Raw genomic sequence first — 26,509 nt, 5'->3', positions numbered from 1 at the left:
ACACACACACACATCCTGCCCCCTTCCCTCCATCCATCACTACACTTTATGCTCAACACTTCACAACTACTCTCTCACAATTTCCTTTTAAGTACACACACACACACACACACACACACACACACACAGACATGAACATACACAAACACACATCCTTCCTGCCTCCCATAAACGCAGCAGCAATAAGGGCTCCTCTCATCCATGTGAAGTGCAGCTCTGCTCCTGTCCACTGCTCTGAGGGGCTGCCGGGCCCATCGCTCAGTGCCATGTCCACTGAGGCAGCAGCAAACACACATGGATCATGACAGCAGGTCGACCACTGGGCTCTAGGACCCTGGGGAGCTGGGACAGACTGACAGGTGACAGCCACTGATACTCCAGGATGTCCACTAGAGCCAACCACAGCCAGAAAAGGATCATGAGCAGGATGTGACCATGGCCACTTCAACTAGCTGGGTGATGAGCCAGGTCTTGCAGTATGAGTAAAGAAGACTAATTCAAGAGCCATTCATAGCAGGGTTCTATCAGGCCCTGTGGTAATGCTTCTGTTCTCTTGGAGCACCCTAATGCTGGGACTTAATTTCGAATTTTTCATTTCATTTATTCTACTTTAACCAGATAACAGGGCCGGCAGTATCGCTTGTTCCTGGAGAGAGTAATAACACAGTGCCTAATGTCAAATATGCAACCCGTATCTTACGACATAGGGAGCTGGTTTGTGGAATTTCCTTTTTGGGGGTAAAGAGGGAAAGGGTTCTTCATGATAAAAAAAGAGGCAAAGGGCAGTCTCTGGGCCACTTTCCACAATTACACTGAGAAACGGCTTATAATTGGCAGTCTTTATGTGGAGCCATTATTAAAGTCCCAGGCAGGAAGAGGAGAGGAAAGAAGAAGAGAGGAGAGGGATGGGCTCTGTGTCAGATTGCCCTAGGTACATTACACATGGATGAGTACTGTTAACACAAAAGATGGTGCAAAAAGAGAGAGGAGGATACACAACACAGAGTGGATATGTGTGTGTGTGCTAGAACGCATGTGTATGTGTATGTGCTTATGTGTGTGTGTGTGTGTGTGTGTGTGTGTGTGTATGTGTGTGTGTGTGTATGTGGGTGTGTGTGTGCGTGTGTATGTGTGTAAGCAGACTGTTTTCATTCTGTCCAGTTACAAAGTGTGAGATTGTGATGGCAAGGTGGACATATAGTCTGAGGCAGGCCAGAAAAGTCAATCCCAGAGCTGTCCAGCACTGTGAGATTAGACAAAGCTAAACAAACAAAGAGCTGACAGTGTCAGAGATGGGAAGGTAATCGAACTCACAGCCAGATACACAGTATGAGAGCTCAAAACTGTCAACCTGGAAATGACATCAGAATACTTTTGACGTTCTATTTCACCAGCCAGAGAGGAACACAAGTTGATTAGACATGTCTGTCTGTGTTCTTGTTTGACACAACCCAGGGCTATATAAGTGAATAACAAAACTCAAAGATTTGTGAGTTATTTCAGGCTATATCTTAATGACATTCCCATTCCCATGCGAGAGCACACCCTGGTCTCCAGTGGTTGTGAATGTGCAGACTGATACCAACACATTAGCATCTCATTCACACAGCAGAGACCACAGCAGTGCATGTTGTGTTAATTGGCTCACTTAAAGCAATTATTAGTCAACACTCATATCCCTTTGCCTGTCTGAAAGGTGAAGAAAGTTTTCTCAAACTGCCATCAGCAGCTAGTAATATCAAACATCTCACCCTGATCGGGAGGGTTGTGCGAGGCTGAGCTGTACTTTAGGGACTGCTGCAAACTGCCTGCCAAAATACCTCTTATTGAAAATGTCGAGGTTGTGGAGGTTCGTTTTTTCACACACTTCTCCGTGAACTTATCTTGTTTGGGCTCTTTCCACAGGAAGTGTCTCACTTACCTTGTTTTAGGGGATGTCGTTAGCCATTCCTCATGCTTTTCAAACGTTATCAAGTAGGCTGCAATCTCCTGTGAAACAAAGAGAGAGAGAGAGAGGGGCAGAGGAGAGGAGGGGAGAGATGAGAGAGCAAAGAGAGAGGCTTAGATATGTCATCTTTAATCACGGTGTGGTGCTGGTTCTAATACGCGGGTGAGACGGCTTCATTGATATTCAGACAGTCAAACAAGTGGCACAAACACAGAGGAGACGTGTGGAGGGTGTGTTGGGCGGGGGGGGGGGGGGGTATGAGGGGGTATGAGGGGGTATGGGGGGGTATGAGGGGGTATGGGGGGGTATGAGGGGGTATGGGGGGGTATGAGGGGGTATGGGGGGGTATGAGGGGGTATGGGGGGGTATGAGGGGGTATGAGGGGGTATGAGGGGGTATGGGGGGGTATGAGGGGGCAGAGCTAGGCTTGGAGGCAGGTGAAGAAGCAGCACTGAGACGGACTACCTCATGCAGCTGAGGTCAGACCATCTTCTGAGACCATCTTTGTTAAGCACGCTTTGATCAAGTTCTCCTCAGAACACTTCAAGGTGCTCTCAGGAAGACTGACACCTCGATGTTTCGGCATGATCGGCTTTTAACATTTTCGCTCCGATCCTCCCCAAAGTCTCTTTGATCTGACCTTGACACTCCTGCACGGACCAAATCCCGTCTTTAACCTGCAAATCGTAGCCACGCCTCGCTCACAGAGCAACTGACACATCGTGCTCAGAGCACCAGCGTACACAGAGAGGCCATGGACTACCGTGTAAACATAGACACTAGTTTCCAGACCCTGAAGTAGATAGGGACAGCTTACTGCAGACACGGTTGTCATTGACCGTGCTGCTTCCTGCGTCATTCTCCCACTGGGGTAAGGCAGGCTAGACCTTACCCTCCTATTTTCCCACCAAACCAATGGACAGAAATAAAAGCACTTTGGATGCTGCCAGACAACCTAATGATTACCAGTGACAGGCAGCAATTCCTTCCTCAGCCGGAGCATTTGTCAGCTGCTGACAGTCACACCGAGCTAGACGGGGAGGCAGAGACAGACCTGGAGACGTCTGCCCCAATAATATCATCTTTTCAACATCTACAGACTTGTATTTGTGTGTGCACATATTGGTATGTTAGTATTTCTAAATGTGTGTGTGTGTGAGTTTGTGTCAATAAATCGAGTGTATGCCTGTAGTGCTGTAGGTCTACCAACGTGTTGTTACTTTTTTTGTCCACATGGGGCAATAATGTCAACAGCAATAATGTCAGCCTGGACTAAAATAGCAGCAATAAGAGGTACAATCAGACCCATAAATCTCCTTGCTCTCTCTCTCTCTCTCTCTCTCTCTCTCTCTCTCTCTCTCTCTCTCTCTCTCTCTCTCTCTCTCTCTCTCTCTCTCTCTCTCTCTCTCTCTCTCTCTCTCTCTCTCTCTCTCTCTCTCTCTCTCTCTCTCTCTCTTTCTCTGTCTGTCTTTCTCTCTCTCACACACACACATATACACACACATGCACATGGCCACCATAGTAAATCTGTGGCTAGCAGCGGGCTCCCCTGGCTCTATGTCACCAGTGTGCCCTGGCACACACTGGCAGCCCGAGGGGCCTCCGGGGGCACCGGGGCGCAAGGGGCTCCCAGGCTGGCAGGGGTCCCGCTGGGGTGGGGGTAGCATGACTGGCACCCTCGCCTCCAGGTGCAGGATGGGAGATAATGCAGCGTTGATTAACTTCCTGTTCGTCTGCCATAACGACCGGAGGCGGCCACGGCGTGACAAGACGGAGTCTGAATGAAGTGGGTGGAGGCTGGGGAGGCTGGGGAGGGAGGAGGCTGTCAAGAGGAGATGAGGGCTGCTCCTGTTCTCTTTTAGAACTTCAGGAGGCAGGCCTTTTTTGGCTCAGCAAATATCCACAATAAAATGAGGAATATCAACACCCACAGAGCACAGCTTTGTTGAGTGAATGAGCCAAAACCTTCTACTCCGGAGAACAACCAGTGAAGAAAAAAGCATATGGATCACACGGAAAACAGAGAAAGTGTTACACTCACTGTGTCAGCTAAGACGCTGGCACCAAGTATACTTTGTAGTTCAATATTCACATATGGCCCACAAAGATGTATGGCAGAAAAACAGGCTATACTGTACAAAAAGAATGAAAAACATAAGCTTGCCGTATACCACCAGCGGTCTTAAAAAAGTAACTTTTCAGCATGAAGCTGGAAGTAGGCCTAAATTACAATAAAGGTGCAGTGACTGGATTAATTCCCTTGCTCCAACAGCGGCGGAGGCAGCAAGCTCATTTTGGGAGGAATGAATGTACATGAGTAACCTCTCGCTATAACCTCTGTGCTTATTAGCACACAGCCCTCTCCATCACTCTCGTCTTAAAAGTCCACAGGCCAGCACAAGCACCAGCACCAATGCCCGATTGGTCCGGTTAATAAAAGACAAGTGGAGATTCTACCTCGCTCACGCTCCCTCTCTCTGCCCCACCCCACTCCCCCCCATCCCTCACCACCACCACCCCCCACCCCTCTCTGAACAGATGCCAGGGATCATTCCAACCCCCCGATCAACCATAAAGGTGCAATAATCTTACGGCGAGAAAACAAACAAAAACAGCCGTGCGGCCGTTAAACAGCTGCAGAGAGACAAAGTTAGTTTGGGCGCTGTAATGAGAGGCTAGTGTGCGTTCAGGTTGACTGAACGCGGCTGTGGGCCGAGCGGAGCGGAGCGCCCGAGCACAGTGCTGATCGCTGATGGTGCATCAAAGTCAAGCCAGCAGGTGTCAACAGGCTCGGGACTCTATCTGCTGACTTCACTGTCTGCTGCCCCGACTCCCACACACAGGAAGCATCAGGAGGGGCTTCTTATTATGGTACAGTACAGTGAGTCTCCACCTCAGTCCCACAAGGCTGTCAGGAGTCTACACTTACCTGCCTCACAGCCCTCCCCTCCAGAGCTGGGGCTTTAACTAGCGGCAGAAAAAGACCTGCTTGACTCTATCCGACTGAGGGAAAGGTAAAGTGCCTTCAGAGCGCAAGGTAAACACCTCAAATCAATGTAAACTAGATGGGAAACAGCCTGAGTATGAGTACTAGCCACTCTAATTGACACGACGGATGCAAAGAGGCCCCTTCATTCTCCGGAGGCAAGCAACCTGGAGCTGTTTGCAGGGTACCAGCAATCTCATTTGTCTCCTTTGTCTCCCCAAAGCCGTGACACCCGCCGGTAGTACAGCCGCCCGCTCTGCAACATGACACAGCCATCTAGGTGTGAGTGTGTGAGTGTGTGTGTGTGTATGTCCTCCTCTCCAGTCTCCTGATAAGGCTGTGTTACAATCAGAGAATCTGATTACTGCTACCTGTCTCATCCTGGCATATCATTAACTTGCTCCTTATGAAGTGTCATTCCTACACTCATCAAGCGAGTCTCTCTCCCCTCCTTCTCCCACCACCTGTCTCCCCCCCCACCGCCACCCCCCCCCCCCCCCCCCAGTAGGCAGTGGTGTCTGGCTCTCCTAAACACTGAGGTGAGAGCCTCCGAAAAAGAGAGAATTCATTTTGAGATGACTGGCTTTTACTGTATCGCTTCTCAGATGATATTTTCACTGTGGAAGTGCAACATTTTCTCCAGAGAGAATCAGCTTTTGAAATGTCTGCCTATTTGAAATGGGAGATGACACTAACATATTCACCCCATTCCGTTCTTGGCACCAGGCAAAGAGGCTGCCACAGACAGCACTCAGGAAATAAACATCGTTTGACCCCCCCCCCCCCCCCCCCCTCAACACCTTCCCACCCCTCAAAGCCATCTTTGGTTGTCTCAGAATCAGGTGTAATGACTATTTGGGAGACGGGGACATCTCTTTGTGGAGTTGATCTGACAGCAACTATTAGGCCTTCACACATTGTGTTGCCCTGTACTGTCTCCATACGAGCCCTTGACAGGCTGGCCCCATGGCCCCGGACCTGGCCCAGAGCCGGGGCTGTGTGGGGCTGCTCCTCTCCTGCTCCAGGTGCCTTGATTTATGAGAGCGAAGAGCCGCGCTGAGAGGATCAACGCTCCAGCGTGTGGGATGACAGTCCTGATCACTCCAAACAACTGTCGCCGTTCCATTAAAAGGAGAGATACAAGTCTTTTGGCATTATCTCAGGGCACATCAGACACCTGTCTCTAAACACCATCCATAATGTTCCCCCCCCACCACCACCCCCCCTCTTGATTTTTTCCTCTCTCTCTCCCTCTCTCTCTCTCTCTCGCTCTCTCTCTCTCTCTCTCTCTCTCTCTCTTCTCTCTTCTCTCTCTCTCTCTCTCTCTCTCTCTCTCCTGCTTGCTCCCAGTATTTGATCTGACAGAGACAGAGATGGACGGGGTGATGGTGCCTGGGGGAGGGATGTGTGAGGCACGCACGCCCCGCTCGACTATTTGAATACAAAAGGGATTTTGCCGTTGTGTGACTGTCTAATCGTAGTTTCAGAAGCTCAAACATCTGCTATGACACAGTTCTACTGACACTACAGACACTGGTGCTGTATTCCCTTAATACGGGCTCGCATCATCTATTCACAAAGGGATTCCACAATCAACAACTATGGATAATTGTACCCAGTAACACTACAGTAGTATTCCCGTTAGTGTTGGGGCCGTATGGCGCTAATGAAAAGTTATGTAAACGCACAGCTATCAGAAACAAACAACTTTAGTAAAGGTATTGATTGCAGTAAAAGCCTCTGCCTAATGAAATGAATATGATGGAGCAAGGAGAAGAAAAACCCTGGGAGGCTTGTGAGCCAGGTTAGAGCAGGGCAGAGGACAAAGCGCCCTGCAGCCAGCCTTCTGGGGGAGGGGGGGTGGGGGGGGGCTTCCTCAAAGTGCTGACCTTGGCCTGCACTTGAAAGCAGGAAGTGGAGAAGAATGGGTGAGAGGGGCTGGGGAGGAGGGATATGGAGAGAGGAGCCTTCATGAGCACCCAGCTCACCAGCGATCCCAGCCCTCACAGAGACAGGCCATCTGATATTTCCTCCAGGGGCAGGCCCAGGAACCTGACCTGCTCTGGGCCAGGAGCAAATGGATGGGAACAGGAAGGGGGGGCTAGCCTGCACATCACCACCCTGGGACTCCACAAGACACTGTCAGGTGGAATTAGACACCAGTGACAGGGAGGGAAGAAAATTGAGCTAAAGAGGAGAGGGGGAAAAAGGTGGGAATAATCGAAAAAGAAGTGAGAGAAGATAAAGTATGACTGTGCCGAAGACAAATGCATTTGAAACAGGACAACTGTGAAGGTCTTGTGATTAAAAACTGGGCTTCAGTTCGATCCTAGCGAAGTGCAGCCCCCTAACTGAATCGTTGTGCTTGTTTTTTTTGTGTTTTCACTTCATGAATCCTTAATGTCCTCCCAATAAATATATACAGTATGGTGCTATCCATATAATCTCACACGGCCATGTTACTCCTTTAAACACAGGTGGATAGAGAGGATGGAGGATTCTAGGCGGTGTAACCTCCAGCTCAGACAGAGACAACGATACCACTATAGGGAGGGAGAGAGAGCGATGAGTGACTGGAGGGAGAGGGATGGAGAGATGGGAAGAGGAGGATGAGGGATGGAGATAGAGGGAAGAGGGATGGAGGGATGGAGGGAGAGGTGTAACAATAGTGTATGGAGCTGTTGACGGCTGTACTTGGCATCTGCTGGAGAGAAGCAGGACTGCTGTACGGGGTCCCTGAGCAGGGTGTAAAGATGGCCTCTCTCAGCATGCCGTCGCTCATTAAGCTCTGCATGGGGCTTCCTCGGGAATGCCTGCTGCTCGGGAGATGCCCGGGGACGACGACGCTGGCATCCCGGCCTGAGTGATCAGTCCTGGGTGAACTCTGCTTACTGCTCTGCTTCTTCTACACTACCAGTGATGCTCTTTGCCCACCCCCACCCCCACCCCACTCACGTCCACGTTCTGACCGGTTCTGAGGACTCACCCGCTGTAGCTTCTGCCCAGATAACACGGCGTGATGAGCGCCATGACAGGTGAGCTACACAAGGCAGCCACAGGTGGAATGAGGTATGCACTCTCTTGCATCTCCCCTGGCTTCTGGACAGACAAGTTCAGCTCATCTATAAAGGCCTTACTGTAAGTTTAAACACACACCTCGGGCTGTTTCACCTGCGTGGCCATCCCGAAGTCCAGTGCACCCCCCCCCCCCCCATTCAGCAGGAGAGGGTGGGGGCAGAGGAGCAGCTTGGGCGCCCACAAGTCTACATTATACATAGAACAGGGATCAATTCTGCATTGATCCAGAATGGCTTAGATGTTTTCCAGTTGCTGGTCAATGCCTTTCTTCACATTCTGCTTCACATGCTGGTCCTCTATAGGAGAGGCTGGGAGAGGAGCGTCTCTCCTGGGAAGACTGCTCTTCTCACCGCTGCATGCCTCCCTGCGCCCGCGATCAATGCTACAGAGGCCTGCTTTCAGTTTGTTTACCGTGGCAGGCCCCCCGCACTCTGGAGCAGGAGCAAGACAAAATGGTGGCTGGATAGACTGCTGGTCCCACAGGTAGGAGATGAGGAGGGGAGGACAACAGGCGACTGGAGAGAGAAGGAGTTGGCACTCGGTGAGATTGTTTTGGCTTTGGTGCCATGACGCCGGTGTGGGATGGAAATGGAACTGTTGTTTGAGAGAATGTCATCATTTAGACTTGTGAGAGCACTGTGGACACACCACTACTGGACACGCCCCCCACCCTCCCCCACTAAGTGTGTGTGTGACTGTGTGTCTCTGTGTGTGTGTGTGTTAAGTGTGTGTGTGTGTGTGCTGTCTGTGTATGTAACCATCAGACCGACAGTGAGGAGACCAGAGCTGAGGGCAGACAGATTGAGTGGAGGAACGAGAATGAGAGGAGGAGGAGAAAGAGACAGAGTGTGGGATGATCAAGCGGGCGTTAAACTGGGAGGAAGGAGGAGAGGGGTTTATATGGGAATGGATCTAGGATCTGACATGTCTGTGTGTGTGTGTGGGTGTGTGTGTGTGTGTTAGTGTGTGTGTTAGTGTGGGTGTGTGTCTGTCGTTGTGTGAGAGATGTGAAAGAGACATAAAGTGAATGGAATGAAAGGCATCTGTCTCTGTCATCCGTAATTAGGCAGTGGTGTGACCCAGTGGTTGGAGCCATGGACTTCCCTAAGCTATCTGATGTACATCCCATACGGGACCTCCTACTGCTTTACCCTTGAGAGAGGTGTATTCTGTAATGAGTCTATTACCCCACTCTCTCTCTCTCTCTCTCTCTCTCTCACTTTCTCTCTCTCTCTCTCTCTCTCTCTCTCTCTCTCTCTCTCTCTCGCTCTCTCTCTATCTCTCTCTCAAACACACACACTCTCTTCCTCTCTCTCTCTCCCGGTCTTTTTCTATCCGTCTTCTGGTCTCCATTTCTTTTCTATAGCCTCCTCCCTCTCTGTCACCCTCTCCATCACCGAGTTCTCCTCCTCCCTCGCTCCATCTCCAACCGGCAGGAGGAACGGGGAAGTGTGGGGCGAGAGTCTGGTCCTGGCGAGGGTGAGTGGAGCTTCATTAGTCGTAAGCACGCGACGCCGTGCACGGCTCCGCGGGGCGCGGCCAGGTTCACTTCCTGGCACCCCGTGGCGGTCTGACCTCTGGCGCTCACACGCCACGTCCTCTTCATCATGAGTGCCGCAGGGTGTCCGTCCCCCCGCTGACAGACCGACCAAGGAGAACGAAGCGTGGACGTACAAGCCGCCATGACGCCGACCTTCCTCCGCCCCCCAGCAGCCAGACGCCAGGCTGTTCCAGGCTGTACTTTTCTCCTCGACACAACTCCCCTCCTCGACGGCCTCCGAGCCAAACTCCGGGAACCTCTGTCAAACTTTGTGGAGGAGAGGTGCATCTCAATCATCTGGCGGAGCTACTGTAGACAGGGGCATGACTCACCAACAGTTTGACTTTCTGTCTTGAATTCTGAAGAGACCGAGCGCAGTTCAGAAGTATGCTCTCCATTACTGACGATAAATGCGGATGATGATTGAATGGGTTGTGATAACAAAGTACCAGAGGCGGATTGTTGAGGCTTTATGTTGGAGGTACATGTTTAAATGTCAGATCCTCCAGAGAGTCAAAGACCATCAATGTCAGTCAAAACCGATGGGACAGTAGCCTCTATAAGGTCACCGCTCTCCTCGCATCAATCAAGGGATGTCAGCCTTCATTTGAAGGCCTCTTCTTAGGAGGGAGCCAGGGGCAGAGGGTCCCCCATCTCCCGAAACACCCAAATCAGTGGCATGAGTCTCATGTAACTCGAGACTATTTATTTTAGCCCCCCAGAATCAATTAGTGCCTGCATTATCCACTGAGTTCCACTATTCAGTCGGCAAATGACTGGGGCACCCTTGCGTGAAACCAATTTCTAACTTTCAATCCGAGATTCCACCTAAAACTACCTACTGGGCTCTCGGTGAAATAACGCCTCCATTTGAACGCGTGTGTGTGTGCGTCGGCGCACACACGCGTGTGTAAAGGATGAGCATTGATCTTACAGACATACAATACAATGCCTGTGTTGGTGCGAGGTTAAAGAAAGTTCCTCTCGCTCAGATCAGCACATTTCTAATCCATCCATGAGGTGGGAGCTGGAAAGCTAACAGTGGAGAGTGGTCTGACAGGAGAGAGACAGGGAGCCAGACTCAGACACAGGGGGAGATGTGTTATTCCACAGGAACTGACTGTGATACACAAAAAGTAAAAGATGTTCTCCGTATAAAAAAATCCCTGAAACATATCCTATTCAACAAGAGCCACGGAGAAAGAGAAAGAGAGAAAGAGAGAGGCTCAGTCTCAGGATGACTGGAGAACAGATAGAGTATATGAAGTGTGCACACCCTCTACAGATAGTCGGCCACTCAACTCCAGAGACGGAGAGAGAAGACACGAAAGAAAGACAAGCACACAACTCCACCAAAGGGATGGCTAACCCACAACTGCCCAGGCCAATTAGTCAACAGAAACTGTCTTTTTTCACAGCTGCTCGTCAACATAGGGGATCCCCCTTTGTCTGTCAGCCTTACAGCTGGAGTTTATATCTGTATCTCTTCCACACACACACACACACACACACACACATACGACGGTCTCTGTCTCTCTCTTTCTCTCAGCCATTACATTGACTGATTTGATTGTTGGTTGTGGAGGAGGGCGCTCTTGAATTGAAGTGTGTTTGGGCTCTCTGTCCAGCATATCGGCTGGCCTGGCCAGCTATTGTTGGCCTATAAGAGAGCCTGTCATCCTCTCTTCTCCCTCTGTCTCTCTCTCCCTCCCTCCCTCCCTCCCTCCCTCGCTCTCCCTCCCTCTCTCTCTCTCTCTCTCTCTCTCTCTCTCTCTCTCTCTCTCTCTCTCTCTCTCTCTCTCTCTCTCCTCTCTCTCTCTCTCTCTCTCTCTCTCTCTCTCTCTCTCTCTCCTCTCTCTCTCTCTCTCTCTCTCTCTCTCTCTCTCCCTCTCCCTCTCCCTCTCTCTCTCTCTCTCTCTCTCTCTCTCTCTCTCGTACTCACACACACTTTGCGTGCCTCTCCGTTGGCTCCCTGCCTCGTTGTGTTCATGTTACAATAGCGGGAATGTGGGTGTGTGAAGGTCACAGTCGTACAGACAGACAGACACAGTGAAACCCTGCCTCAGCTCCCCTTGACTCTCCATGTTTACCTTCTCAATGACACGGCCAGACCCACCCCAGCCTGCACTCGCATCAATGACTAACCAACACATTAATCATCATCATCATCATCAAGGTCATCTCTATCAAAGGTATGTTACCACCTAATGAAAAGCCTCAGCGAGACTCTAGCTTTTCAGGAGGTTATGTGGAGCCACCGCGTTACCTGTCCTACCCCCTGCTCCCTGTCTGTCTGTCTGCACGGCCCATCTGCAGTGTCTTATCAGTCTAAGATCTCTCTCCCCTCTAAAACTTTGTACTATTGAGAGGAGCAGAGAGGGAGGCAGAGAGAGAAAGAGAGAGCAACGGTGAGACAGGGAGACAGAGAGAGAAAGAGAGAGCAAGAGAGAGAGAGAGACCGAGAGAGAGGGGAGAGACACAGTGAATGAGAGAGATAAACCGAGACAGAGAGGGAGAGCAGTGCTGTGCTGTGCTCTTTGTGAAGCCTCCTTTCCCCCAGACGGCTGTGGATCGATCAGGCAGACGGACGCTTCTTTGTGTGGCTGGTGTGGCTCTCTCCAGCTCTCCTCTGTTTATCTCCAGCACGTCGCTCGCTGGCTACATGCTCTTAATTAAACATGCTGCACGGCTATTAATTGTCAACCAGATTCAATTTGTTCCCCGGGCGCGCTGTGAATGGGGCTCTCCTCCCAGAACAAAGGGGTCCGAATAGCCATGTCAGGGTTGAACAAAAGGATGAGAGCGTGCGTCCTATCTCCGCCGGGCGCCACCGAGACAGGGCCAGAGAGAGGTGTTATTCAGCGGTCCCAGTCAGGTGCTTGGGATGCTTTCAGAGAACATCAGTCTGGTGTTCACAGTGCCTTCTTCTGACCAGGAAAACAAAGATCCCCATCAGAGCGGTGTGTGGGTTTACACCTTGCTGCCACAATGGCCTCTCGTATTCCGACAACCTTTTCTCAACCCTATACTAAATCTGCCTGTTAATTTCCCTTTAAGATGTTTTTTTTTTTGTTTTTGTGCATGGTAAAAACACGTTTGACAAATGGTGTAAATAAATAAATAACCCAATGACTGCTGAGATGAATTTGAGAGTGAACAGCTGCCAAGGCCTAATATAATTCATGGCCATGCATCAACGTTACTGGAGAGCTCTCCAGCACTCAGGCAGAACCCACGACACTAGGTGCCAGCACATCCATCGCCCGGCATCCCTCCATCCATCCCTACCCCCATCCATCCTCCGTCCCCACCTCAAAGCCAGTCCAGCCATCACACCAATCAGGAGCTCAATCGCAGACCTTCAGACAGGTGGCCAGGTACTATTGTATTGCTACTTAACCCACTGCAATGTGGTCCTCTCTCTCACACACACGCTCATACAAACACATACAAACTTGGGTTTGCAACAAACACAGTCAAATGTGCCCTGTTCATAGAGAGCGTGGTTTTCCTGAGAAGGTGATACAAAGTGTAGGACTAGTCCTTTTCCCTTGCGTGTTTCTGTGGCTGCCTTTTCAGCAATCCCAATATTTCGCTGCTGGCAAACTCACTGTGCAGTTGGGGAATTACTTATTTAACAGATAAGGTTTCTTCTGTTGTCAGCAAAAAACCCTCTTGTCCATAACAGGAGGAACTCAATGCACTGTGAAATCAGAGGTCACCAGCAAACAAATGGCACTAACAGCAGAGAGCAGGGGTGAACACACACTTTCTCTACTCCCAGTATTAATTAGGAGTCTAAATTCAAAACGGCATACCTAAAACAAGGAGAACCAGTGTGATGTTGTCTGGGAAGCTTTTTAAGACAACAAACACACTTTCTTTCATCAAAGAATTCTTACCCTAACACTTGCAGACAGGACTTTCATTGTGTGTTAGATGGTAGCTTTAGAAAACCATTGATCTTAAACTAGGGTTATGTGTATGTGTGTTTATGTGTGTGTGTGTGTGTGCGCGCGCTGCCTGTGTCGCTCCTCAGGGCCCTGTATCAAATGTGTTTCCTCAGGCAGGGTGCTAATCCACAGTGTTCACCGCTGCCTCTGTCTGGCCATGACCACAAGATAAGCCCCAACCCTGAGGAGAGGCGGGAGGGGACAGACTCTCTAGAATGTGTGTGTGTGTGCTTCTCATTCAGCCACCCAGCTGTGGAGACAGACAGGCTGAAATGCGCAGCCCGGATAATGCCGTCTGATCTGCGAGCGGAGACGAACATCTGCATTTCCTTATCGCTGCGCAGGATATGCTGTTGAAATGACACAGTGATCATTGGCTGGATTAGCTCTGCCTTCACAGCACGGCCTTGCGGCTGTCTCAGTGTGTGTGGAGTAGGCTGAGGACAGGTCTCAGTGTGTGGAGCAGGCTGAGGACAGGTCTCAGTGTGTGGAGCAGGCTGAGGACAGGTCTCAGTGTGTGGAGCAGGCTGAGGACAGGTCTCAGTGTGTGGAGCAGGCTGAGGACAGGTCTATGTGTGTGGAGCAGGCTGAGGACAGGTCTCTGTGTGTGTGGAGCAGGCTGAGGACAGGTCTCTGTGTGTGTGGAGCAGGCTGAGGACAGGTCTCTGTGTGTGTGGAGCAGGCTGAGGACAGGTCTCTGTGTGTGTGGAGCAGGCTGAGGACAGGTCTCTGTGTGTGGAGCAGGCTGAGGACAGGTCTCTGTGTGTGTGGAGCAGGCTGAGGACAGGTCTCTGTGTGTGTGGAGCAGGCTGAGGACAGGTCCCTGTGTGTGTGGAGCAGGCTGAGGACAGGTCTCTGTGTGTGGAGCAGGCTGAGGACAGGTCTCTGTGTGTGTGGAGCAGGCTGAGGACAGGCCTCTGTGTGTGTGGAGCAGGCTGAGGACAGGTCTCTGTGTGTGTGGAGCAGGCTGAGGACAGGTCTCTGTGAGTGGGATATGGTCAGGCCTCTGTCCAGCACACCAGGGTTGCAGGGCTGTTAAATTGCCTCAGATGTTGATTTCTCTTCTAATACAAAAAAATGTGACACTTTCAAATGATTTTTATTTTATTTTTTATTTTTATCCTAATTCAGTGTTCATGGCATTCTTGTTGAACTCAATATTACATTCAGGGAATACAGTCTGAAACTACGGTAAGAAAGCTGAAATTAATTTGACTGTATCAAATATAAATGCTTGAGTTTCTATAGATTAATTGCGCCTGACAGTAAGTACCAGACAGCCATCTAGCAAGAAATAAAAGTTTAGTTAATAAGACTTTATATGATGGGGTGATCATCGTCACTACATAATATCCAACATTAATGCAGCATTCATAAACCTTTAATTCATATCACATTAACAATGAACTCCTCGCCTTTTATCATCATGAAATATGGCTGGGGATGTCCACTGGCCTGGGCCTGGATGACTCGGTCAGATGTAAGGTCAGGTACATTTGGCCCTTTGATGGTCATTTATAGTGAGACCCACTCGATACATCAGCCTAAGGTGTGTGTGCGCATGTGTGTGTGTGCGTGTGTGTGCCCCCCGTGTTCTCGCTCCTCAGCAGGGAGCAGAACCATTCAGACCACACACTGTCTCCACCCAGCCATCCATCCCACCTCTTGTCTAATTAAACATCGTTAACATTCATCCCAAGGTCTTATGCAGATGAGCACAGAGGGAGTGTGGTGCACTGCGTATTAAGAAAAACAACTTGGGGGGTGATGGGAGAGAGGTGGGGGGCAGGGAGGGGGGCAGGGAGGGGATACTTGAATTGAGACGTGCCAGGATGTCTCTGATTTTACCTCATTCATCAATTAATTAGGGCCATTAGTGGGAGGTGAGGTGGAACCAAAGATGGAGTCATTGCAGCGTGCTCCATCCCTGTTGGTCCACCCAGCATTCATGTGTGGATGTGTGTGTTTATGTTTGCGAGGGCCTAGGAGGGTGAGTGGGTGTTTGCATGTTTGTGTTTTAGTGTATGTGCGAGTGTGTTTACGTGTGTGTGTGTGTGTGTGTGTAGACCGTCAGACATCTATCCATCCAGCCAGACCTGCCAACACCGTCTCCTCCACAGAGCTCTGATCACAACTCAATGCTGTCATGTGTCTGCCACGCTGTCACTCAGCCACCAGACACAGACGCCACCCCGTCACACGCTCCGCCCCGCCCCAGCCCACTGTTCCTCTGGGTGGGGGAGATTGGAAGGACTCCCAGGCGTCCCAGGAGTCTGGAGCAGAGAGGCAGCAGTGACCAGGCCAGTGTTGGGTCCAGCCTGTATGAAGAGACACAGGCGAAAGCAGCTCTACCCAGCAGCACCACAGCAGAATCATCCATTGAGCAGCACTCAGTTATGCTTCTGAACAACACCACCCTGGAATACAAGTCATGTGAAAACAGACCTGTGTCTGAGAATTACCAAGCACTGATGCATGACCAAAAGTGTGACGTGGCATTTCTCTGAAGCCCATTTGTCATCGATTGCGAGGTGACAAGCATAAGTTCCAGCTATTCAGGGGCTGAACAAAGCCATGAAAGCAGGTATTAACTCTGCATGCTGAACACCGAAAGCTACAGAGACAGTATCTCCAGGTGTTTGTATGCGTGTTGTATATGCGTCTTTGTGTGTGTGTGTGTGTGTGTCGATAAGTGTGTGGTGTTTGCCTCTGCCAAAGAGAGGGTGGGCCCAGACATGGCTGGTATAGTATTCAATAGAGGAGAGTACCGTGTGTGTGCAAGGCTGTAATGGTCTGAGGGGGAGCCTGGCAGGGCAGTGAGGCGGGCGTGGCTGTCAGACGCTGAGTTATGGGCGCCGCGCGCCGCCTCATATTTCTGGGTCTGGGCTGACGGCTGGCCATGCACGGCAGCACAGCACCCAGCTCCCCGAGATCCTGTTTGTAACTGTCGGCGGAACAAGAGCCCAGGGGAGGAGCGCGCTTAAACTCACTCACCTTCACCGCCGGCCCCAGATCCATCTCTGTGCGCGGCACGAGTCCTACATGCACGCATGCACACACGCTACTAATAAAACAGGGCCAAAACACCACATGTGGGCCTATGCAAAGATACACACAAAGCACAAGCGGCTGCGAGACCCGACTGAGAATACTAAAAGCCTTCGCACGCCGCACTCGGGTTGAATCCATACTCCAATGACCGTCTCTTCATTCACCTTCAAGGACCAATAGCTTCACCTCTCTTCTTGTCCTTCGCGTGTGCCTTTTCGAAAAACATTGCCCATTGACTGTCTGTGTCGGCACCACGTGACTTCACCAGCAGGTAGGGGACGCTGTGGCGACGGTTGCGGTGGCGGCGGCGGCGACGGGGTGCACACCGGCTCAGGAAACGATGATGAAGTGCAGCATTAGCGCAGTGATTAACTCCTTCTCCCGCTCTTCCCCCTCTCGTTCAGTCCCATTTCCTCCTGCAGCATGGCGGGGGGCTCTGATCAGTGTGTGTGAGATTCCCTCGACACACCGTCCATCTGTGTGTGTGTGTGCCAGCCAGCCAGCGTGTCTCAGGAAGACACCACTGAGATCCCTTGTTAGAGGCCTCCTCTCCTCCTCAAGATGTCCCAACAGACCTCAATCTTTAATGAGACAATGCACCATTTGGCAATGACATGTTATCTATCTACTAACCGTATGGAAACATAAAGTGGATGTGTGTCATATATAAATACATAACAATACATTTGACATAAGGCAACAAACCGGAGTACTTTCCTGCCAACTCTCAAGGTCTGGTTCAAAGTCTCCTGAGCTGAATCGTGGTTGGTCACGTTGCTCTTGTTTATGTAAAATAGCCCAGTTGCAAGGTAAATACACTGTGCTCTGTTTTTCTATGTGTGACCATGTCTCTCCATGCCAGGGACTAGGAACGCATCTCTGGACCAGCTCTGCAACAACAACATGAGAGGCAGGAAATCGGCCTTCTTCAAAGACAAGGTTAGCATCTCCACTAGCCAGCGTGGAGAAAGGGCTTCAGCAGCCCACCCTGGCCAGAGACAGTGAGCTGGTGAGGGAGGACCAGATGGAGAGCAGCCTAGCACCCGCTCAGGCAGCAATCAGAGACCCAGGTGGTGGAGGTACTCCACTCACCGCTCAGCAGGCTGGTAACAGCCTGACCACTCCACTGGAGAGCCTCTTGTGTGATGGCCAGGCCGTCAGTCATCTCATCACCCTACTGGCAACTCTGCAGAGAAGCTTCTCTCAGACAGCAGCCACAGAGAGAGCTGTGAAACCAGGCTGGCTAACAATCCCTCGCTCATTCCTATTCTGACAATGATGCCATTCTGTACAGTACTTGACATGTAAGCAAACAATCCAGTGCGATGCTGGAATTTGTTGAAGCAAGTAACACTATCGTACTGTTGAAGTTCTGAAATGACTACGGGAGATGTACACTGCGGAGTCCTCTGAGGGCTGGCTGCTGGAAGCCTCTGCTCTCCAGGCGAGCAGGTCTCAGAGGTTGGGATCCAACACTCATGACTGGGCCGTGTGCTGCAGTCCCTGCAGGGCCAGGCGCCGAGCCTTCTGGGAAAGAGGAGGTTGTGTAGAACATGTTTGTCAGACAGCTTCTCTTTGAAGTGCAGAAAGGGAGGAATGCTCCATGGACCTTTCGTCACCAGGCCGTCTAGTTAGCATGCTGTAGCATCCAGACACAACATCACCAAAATAAACCTCCCAATCCTACTGTTGAATTCAAGAATCAAATCATTATGGGACTGCCTGCTTCTGGAGAGGGTCTAGCTCGAGGATACCAGACACTGTTTTACAGAAATACACAATCCTCAATAACAACTAGTGGATGGTTCTCATGTTTTGTTGGTATTTCCGCCAGTGTCATCCAGCATAATGGAGAGTGTATGTTCCCCAGGTAAAGGTGAGTGTCTCAGTGGGATATATGTCTCCTTCTGTTTCCATCCCTCTCCAGTGCCCTTATAAACCCTGAACAATTACACGCTTTCTGCTTTTTTGCAACGGCAGAAATTACAACTGTCTCCACTTCTCTCTCATCCCAGCATCTCTCATCTATTATTCAGGTTTTAATTTGGCTGTTTGAGTTGTGTTCCCTCGTTTGGAGATGAGGAAGCCCCTTCTAAACAGACACCTTATCCATTACACGACATCTAGCAGCAAGAAGACAGCCTTTTGGAATTGACCATTAGAGGTGTTATTGATATAACGCCCTTCTCCTCATCATTATCACTGTAATTCATTTGTAATTGTAGAGATGCCTTTTGAGTTATACCAAACAGAAAGTGTGTTCCTTCAGGCTAGTCCTCACCACTGGTTGTTCTGTAAGCTTGTGCCATATTCTACAGAGAAATTGTTAGCGCTTCACCAAGTTAACAAGTCTCCATTGTGGTAATTGGATCAACAGCCTTTGTGTTTATGACAAAAGTTTCCAAATTACAGTCAGCATTTGTCCTGAGTGCGAGTGCACCTCTGGCCAGCGACATGGAGAAGAGGGTGCTGTCTTTGAATGATCTTCACAGTCCTATAATGATATGCAATTGTGGTAAAGTGAAAAGAAAGACATGGCTCTTCACTTGGGATCTATGGCTCATTGTATCTCATGTGTCACGCGAGCCAAGGATCAATACTACTCAATAGTCTATTAATAGGCAAGTGGCTGCTCTGTTCAGGCTGAAACACAGGCCTGTCGACAGGACTGGCCATGAAAAGCAGAGAGGACCATAGAAACCGATCCCCTCTTTTCTGTTAACAGTGAAAGCCTTTTAATCATCTCAGTTTTCCATTGACGTGCTCCTCCATGTTTTGCACGGAGGCCATAGTTAACCGATCTCTTCGCCCTCAGGTTCTGAAAAGATTACTCCAGACCAGCGTGTTTCGGGAGATTAAGATTGTGAAAGGTTTCCCGTGCTCACCTTTACTGTCCTGTTAATGTACACAGCATCCCTCGTGCAATAACATCCCAATTACAAAGTCTAATGTTGTGTCCTCACATAGCTCGTTAATACTACTTTGGGGTATAATGAGTAAGAGCATCCATTGACCCAGTGGGCTGAGATCTGCAGTTAGCAAACAGTCTAACCAATCAGCTGCTGCAGTGGGTCCCCAGAAGCAAACCTCAGGATTATAACACAATATTACATAATCATCCGTTTTTAATGTCCTCCTCTGTCAGGTCTGGCTAACTGGCTAACGACCAAACCTCTAGGCCTCTTTGTGATCATTTACAGTGAGTTACCTCATCGCTTTGTCCCGGCTCTAGGACCTTTCTTGATGAATGACGAATGTGTTTAGGTTGTAAACTAGCAGGAAAGAGCTGTCATGAGCTGGGATGTTGGAGGTGTTCAGCTATTCATGTTCAAAACATTGTTTATTATCATGCCAAATAATATCATGGCCAAATGTGATTAATAAAGTGTAATCTTATCTTATGCAACTACTGCAGGTTCTATAGAGTCTGATGTCTCTGCCTGTGTTTGGGGAAGGCAGGGAGGGAGGGGGAGACAGGAGGGGAGGAAGGAGGGGAGGAGGCCTGAGTTTGGAGAGAACAGACATCAGTGGGTTGTCAGGCTACTCTGATCTCCCTCTCTCTTTTTCCTCCTCCTCCAGCTATCCCTTCTCCGGTCTATCTATCGCCTTGGGCTCAGCCAGCGGGGGGTGCAACTAGGAGGGGGAGGCGGTCAGCGTCACATGAGCAGCCCTCAGTGGTTTGGCAACGCCCCCCTTCGGCAGGATGGGGGCCGTCACATTCGTCTCTGTCAGGGAGCGGCGTGCCACCCATTCATCAGGCCTGCGAGCGATGGCATCCCTTCTCTCTGTGTGCCCGGAGACTGCATGGGCACGTCCGGGCCTGACTGCATCCCAGACCCATAGAGAGAGAGAGAGAGAGAGAGAGAGAGAGAGAGAGAGAGAGAGAGAGAGAGAGAGAGAGAGAGAGAGAGAGAGAGAGAGAGAGAGAGAGAGAGAGAGAGAGAGAGAGAGAGAGAGAGAGAGAGAGAGAGAAAGAGCACAGACACTCTGATGGATTTATTTATTAGGCCTTTCATTGCCCAGGAGGCCGATGGTGAATCTCAATGCACTGAGTGCCACAGCTATGTACAGAGGTTCTGCTGTCCTTTCTCTCAGCCAGAGTCCGACTGTAGCATGAAGCTGGTTCACATATTTAAACAGCACTGGGGGGATCTTTTATCAAACTTTATATGTTAGGAAAATGAAAATTCTTGAATAATCACTTGTTCTCTACATGCAAGCCTTTTAGTATAAAAGGCCACTCCTCCAGGTTCCTGTACATTTGCAGTGCAACAGCCCTGCATGTAGAGAATTTGATACTATCTTCACCACCTTGCCCGGGTTGGAACAGATTTCTTTTCAATCTTGATCTGACTATGCAATCGAAAGCTCCCTGTGTTTTACTATATGGCCCAGTCGGCACTATTCAAATGGCTTTTTATGCTCCTCATTTTAAAGGAAGCCCCAGCATATGCTCATTTGTGCGTGACAGTCTGCAGATTCAAAAGCAATCTGGAAGAAACCAAGCAGCCAGTAGATGTGTGAAGCTATAGTGTTCAATACCGTCTGCAAAACTTAGTATTATTGATCGTCCAGGATGGTAAATTCAATATAGTCTAAAGAAGTTAGAATTGTGGATCTACAAGCCAAGCAATTCAATAGTGTTCAGCTCATGCAGTAGTGAGGACCTGGGTACTGTCTGATTCAATCGCAGCAGCAGTGGAGAAGGCTACCAGGGATGGAGCAGCCAACAAATGCAATACGCTGCTACAGCCTCAGAGAGGATCTTTGGAGTCAACAAATTTAATAGAGCCACTTTATCCCCTCATATGTTCTGGCAACTAGATTTAGAGTGTGGTGGTTCCCTCCTAGCACCCAGGGGCTCGGGAGTTTATCCTAAATAAACCACTGTCTTTATTGCATCTTCTTCAGATGCCAAGCCAAGCCCTGGTTTAATTATGACAAATCCACACCATGTGCTTTTCATGTCTGGCAGTAATGAGGGATGCTTAACTGAAAATTGTGCAAAGACCCCTCTGTCGACAGCGGCAGCAGAAGAGAGGGACCTCTTGCTTCTCGGGAAGCATTCGGTTGCGGGCTTGTTGTAAATAAATGTGTTGGTCTATGCTTGTTTTCAAAGGCTATGTCTGGCAGAGAGGGTTCCAGTAGTGTAGGATCAGTGATGGGGTTTCCACCTGATGAGGGAAGGGCTGCCCCTCTGATACCCACAACGAGCCGCCATCATCTAGCCCTGGTGCTTAGACACAGGCGCAGTGGGGATAATGCCCTGTCATTTCATTCTGGACGTTACAATCGAGGCCAAATTAAGTGTGGCATAAATGAGCTGAAGATAACCCCACCTAGCGCTCAGGGGGTGGAGCAGGGATATGATACACACCACTCAAGAGGATATGATACAGTTCTTTTCAATTAAGAGTTTGAGCGACGTCAAAGCTTGGCTTCAATAATGCTCATAATAAAGGAACTCATTTGAATATCTGCTCCATTCTCTGAAGACATTAGGATGAAGAATCACACGATAAAAATAAAAAGGAGGAGGAGAGGTGCTAGATAAGCATTTCTAATTGCCATCGTGTTTGTTTCCTAATTTGTGACCAGTGACACTGAAATTGCCCAGTTAAAAAACTAAAAGAAAACTTGGAAAGGCATTAAAGAGAGTAGTGGGAGGAGGCAGAGACGTGCAGGGAATCCTCAAATAAAACCTTAGCTGAAGAGAACCTCTGAATAAAACAGACTCTGGTTGGAATCCAAACACTAACTGCACTGTCAAGCAGCTAATAAAAATAGGCTGATGGCAGATCAAGACCCAGTGATTCAAATACATTCAAAGCTCGTCTTAACCGAGCTCAAAAAATCCTGCCTACACTGGCTCATTCTCAGGCTATTTCTGTACCCCTTGCCTCTTTTCTCATTCTGTCTCCCTCTCCCTCCATTTCATTCTCTCACTCCTCCCTCTTCCCCTACCTCTCTTCCCCCTCGCTCTCTCTTTTGCTCCCAATCTCCCCTCACAGAGTATCATGGCTAAATCTATTTGGGACTGCCGCTGGGAGCAATTGAGCAGAAATGGGTTTGTGCACATCTTGAATACGGCGACCATCATAAAAACACAAAGGTTCTGCACAAAGAGACTGGTTAAATAGCCATGTGTCCAGCTTGTCCTTCCCTGCAGGAGTTCCCAGCACCAGGGATAGTGTTGACTGGAGCAACAGCAGACAGGCAAACCTGCTGCTCCTTAGCTTCAAGGAATCTGAGGATGGACCTCCATTTCATGTAGATATTTGTGTGGACGAAGGTTTGAAATAAGCTGTTTTGAGCCTAGTCTCAAAGTAAGGGAGTTGTTGCAAAGGATCTCTGCTACAGGTGGAATTTGCTTAGCTACAAAGCTGCTGTATCAAAATGGTGAAGTGACCTGCGGGCAACATGAGCACATGGGATCCCAATCACACCAGAACCAATGACAGTGGAGCTCTGAGGTAAGAGGAGAGCCACCCAGTCCTCTCGTCCAATTAGGTTGAAGGTCTGGCACCATGTGACAGCTCTGTCTCATGTGTTTGTCAGAGGGAGATAATATGAGTTCAGTTAAAGCCCTCTGCACCTCAAAGAGCACATTCATTTCCATGACTTTGAATTCATTACCCATCAAAGATAAATCTCCTTTTCAAGCACAGAGCTCTATTTGTCAGTGTCACAAAAGAGAGGGGCAACTTATTCATGCCAAACATGCCTCCAGTTTCAACTTTTGGTTGCCCCTTTGAGCACTATTTTTTAATTAAAAGAGGTTCCCTTTCTTCTCTTTTTGAGCAGGAGTGTGTCTCTGATACCACTTCCCCTGCGTGGAAACCGGAGAGGAGTCAGTCATGATAACGTATCTTTCAATTACAGTTTTATTGTGACTACCATCCGGTTGCCATTCAACCGCGCGCCCGCTCAAACCGACGCGTACCTGCAAATGGAAAAGTGACACATGGGGCTGCATAGAAACAGCTCTGATTTCACCCATCATGCCTTGGCAGGAGCAGGGGGGCAATGGCTATTATCAGGGAGCTGGAGGAAGACAGTGGAGGGGTGGGGCTGGTGAGGGGCCGGGGGCGGGGTGTTGATGAGTGAAACAGGGTGCAAGGCAAGAGGACAGAGCAGACCCCAACTCCCCCTTCCCATCCCATGGCTCGGCTGCCACCCTCCCCCTCACATTGACAGGCGGGCAGATTGAGGGCTAAGATTAGCAGCCACTTTCTCACAGAAGGCCAGGGAGATACAGTATGGAGAATGAATGGCCATGTCATGTTGTCAATGTTGTAACCTTGGCAACAGACAGAGTACTATTTTAGTCCCCTGCTGGCCACCCGGGTAGCAAGGCTGGTGCGGAGGTCTGTCTGTCCTGTCTGCTTCCTAAAGCCCCTATCATCAACACACACCAGCCAGCCACACAACCAGGTACCACCACACACTGGCTGCAATTATCAAGCTCCACGGTCGATTATTCAATAGGATCTTCATTTTGAGGCATGTCAATAGCCAGAGAGATGAGAGCAAAATGACAGTTAATGGGTCGTCTGCCTCTGAAGTAGACGACTCAAAACAAAATCCATTCATGAACACTCCATTCATGTAATGAAAACCTAAGTTTATATCAATACACAGTCTGCTGCTCAGTGCAAGATACAGAAGTACCTTTAAGAGACCCAGTAGTACAGTTCAGTACATCTCATCTGTACAGCTCAAAAGAATGACAATGACTTCACACAAAAACACAAACAATTCAAACAAAGCGATGCACGAGACAGGTAGTGAAGCAATGCTGAGATGATTCCTGTCGCTCTGCTTTGGTGACATGATCAAAGCTGTCAGGCCTCTTCTTTGCTTGCTGTCGTGAGACGGGGACAGAACGCTCTTTAGATGCTGTTTCCTGTTCCTCTATGGGAACACAAAACCAACACAAGGTTCAACATATGCTAGGACGACCTGCTGGGCCTGTCGGGGCTTTGATTGCAGACTGACCTACTCTCATTGTTGCAGGGGGAGGGGGGTAGCAACCTTCCTTGCGCCTATATATGGATGTACTGTACACCCTCATTACCATATTCATCATTCACACTAGCTCACAGGCCCACTGATAGACTCGAGCCCCGTGTTCCAGTTCACCCTCGCCCCTAATATCCACTCCGCCCCTTCATGTACACAAATTGTTCAGGTCAGGTGATGTGGGTTCAGCTCTTCAAGGGCAAACATGGATAATCTGTTAATATTCTGTGGAGTAATTCTTAATTAGCCTTTTTCCTGTGATTATTTTTGCCGGAAGAGAAGAGTCAAAGCGCTGTATTAAAATCTAATCTTCAAACACCAACCTGGCTTCCACTGATGAACCACAGGCTATTCATCACTGACATTACCTCACTGGGCTGCACTTTTATACTCCTCCTCTGCTGCTTGCCAGCTCTCCTCTATCTCCCTCCTCCTCTCTCCATTCCTCCCTCCCTTATTCAGCTACTCCCCTTTCTTATTCTCTACATCAATCCCACCCCTCCCACTTTCACTCATTTTTTGATTAATTCTTCACTCCATTCCTCAGTGTATTCCTCCCTCAGTGGACTGTGGGCCTCCCTCTCCCCTGCTTCACTCCTTCCTACTGGATCTCCTCCTCTACAACTAGAGTTTGGCCTTGTGTCTTTACCCTTAAAGCTGCAATAGGTGACAAAATAAATTCAAATTTGAGAAACAGCACAGCCAATTCTTGTCTGAACTTTAGAGATTTCCTCCAGCTTGAGTTTGATTGACAGTGGTTTCACATAATAAGCCAAGGAGGAAGGCCCGTTTCACTGACTAACATGTAAAAATAAAAAGGCGTGCTAAATGATTGCTCTGTACAGCAGACCCTTTTGACTTTAGTCGGTAGTAGTTTTCACTCTTTAGTAAAAGTCATGTTTTGTCATTTTGTCACAACAGTGTTGTGTTTGCTGTAAGATGAGTGTGCCTACAGATGGGGCAGTGAGGAGCATGTGGGCAGCTGCCTCTGCCTTAACACTACACTTCGTACTGTACACACACTTCAGTAACGAGTAGGAGGGCTTCTCATCAGGCCCACAGCACACTGAGTGAGAGAATGAGAGAGAGAGACAGACAGAGAGAGAGAGAGAGAGAGAGAGAGAGAGAGAGAGAGAGAGAGAGAGAGAGAGAGTTTGGCCTTGTGTCTTTACCCTTAAAGCTGCAATAGGTGACAAAATAAATTCAAATTTGAGAAACAGCACAGCCAATTCTTGTCTGAACTTTAGAGATTTCCTCCAGCTTGAGTTTGATTGACAGTGGTTTCACATAATAAGCCAAGGAGGAAGGCCCGTTTCACTGAATGCAATTGGCTGGAACAGGATTGCTGGAACATAATTGGCTGGAAAGTAGCGGGACGTTTCAAAATTCTAAATTGACATTCCACTGGCAATGACCTATTTGTAATACTAAACAACTCTCAGAGGGCCTCATTAGCTTACAAAAGTTGTTTATAGGGGTCCAACAATGTGTTTTACTGAAATAAGTGTACAAATTGCACCTTTAACCCTTTCCTATAGGGATTCCTCTCGTATCATTTGGATTATATAGCACTTTAATTCTAGCAGCAGCTCCATACTGATAGAACCATGCATTTCTGATCATTGATCTTCTGCTGTACTTTCTATATGCAGAATTTGACATCGCTCTGGATAAAAGCATCTGCTAAATGAATAAAATGTAATAAAGACTCATTCATAGTCTAGGGGATCCAATGGTGATAGTGCCATTGTGTCCTATTGAGCAGGTACGTGTTCAGAGAAAAGGTGGTCAAATAAAATGAAGCCCCCCCTCCTTCCTATTATACATTCATTGTAAAACTATGCAAGACAAAAAAATATATTGAGAATTTCCGTTTCTAAAAACCCTATTGTGCAGTGTTCTGATACTAACCATTAGGACGGTGTTGAAAC

The 26,509-nt window shown here is 49.1% G+C and overlaps 1 protein-coding gene across 1 annotated transcript in view; it reads right to left on the bottom strand.

The window, feature by feature from the left end:
* The window catches only part of camta1a (calmodulin binding transcription activator 1a), a 267,228-nt gene that overhangs the window by 157,274 nt on the left and 83,445 nt on the right, over positions 1 to 26,509 (bottom strand). Inside the window, 1 exon segment of the mRNA XM_062459401.1 lies at positions 1,922 to 1,989. Within this exon segment, the coding sequence (XP_062315385.1) occupies positions 1,922 to 1,989 (68 nt within the window).

The sequence above is a fragment of the Osmerus eperlanus genome, chromosome 4 (assembly GCF_963692335.1).
Source record: "Osmerus eperlanus chromosome 4, fOsmEpe2.1, whole genome shotgun sequence".
In the NCBI taxonomy this organism is placed as follows: Eukaryota; Metazoa; Chordata; class Actinopteri; order Osmeriformes; family Osmeridae; genus Osmerus; species Osmerus eperlanus.
This window is presented reverse-complemented; position numbering and strand designations above follow the sequence as displayed.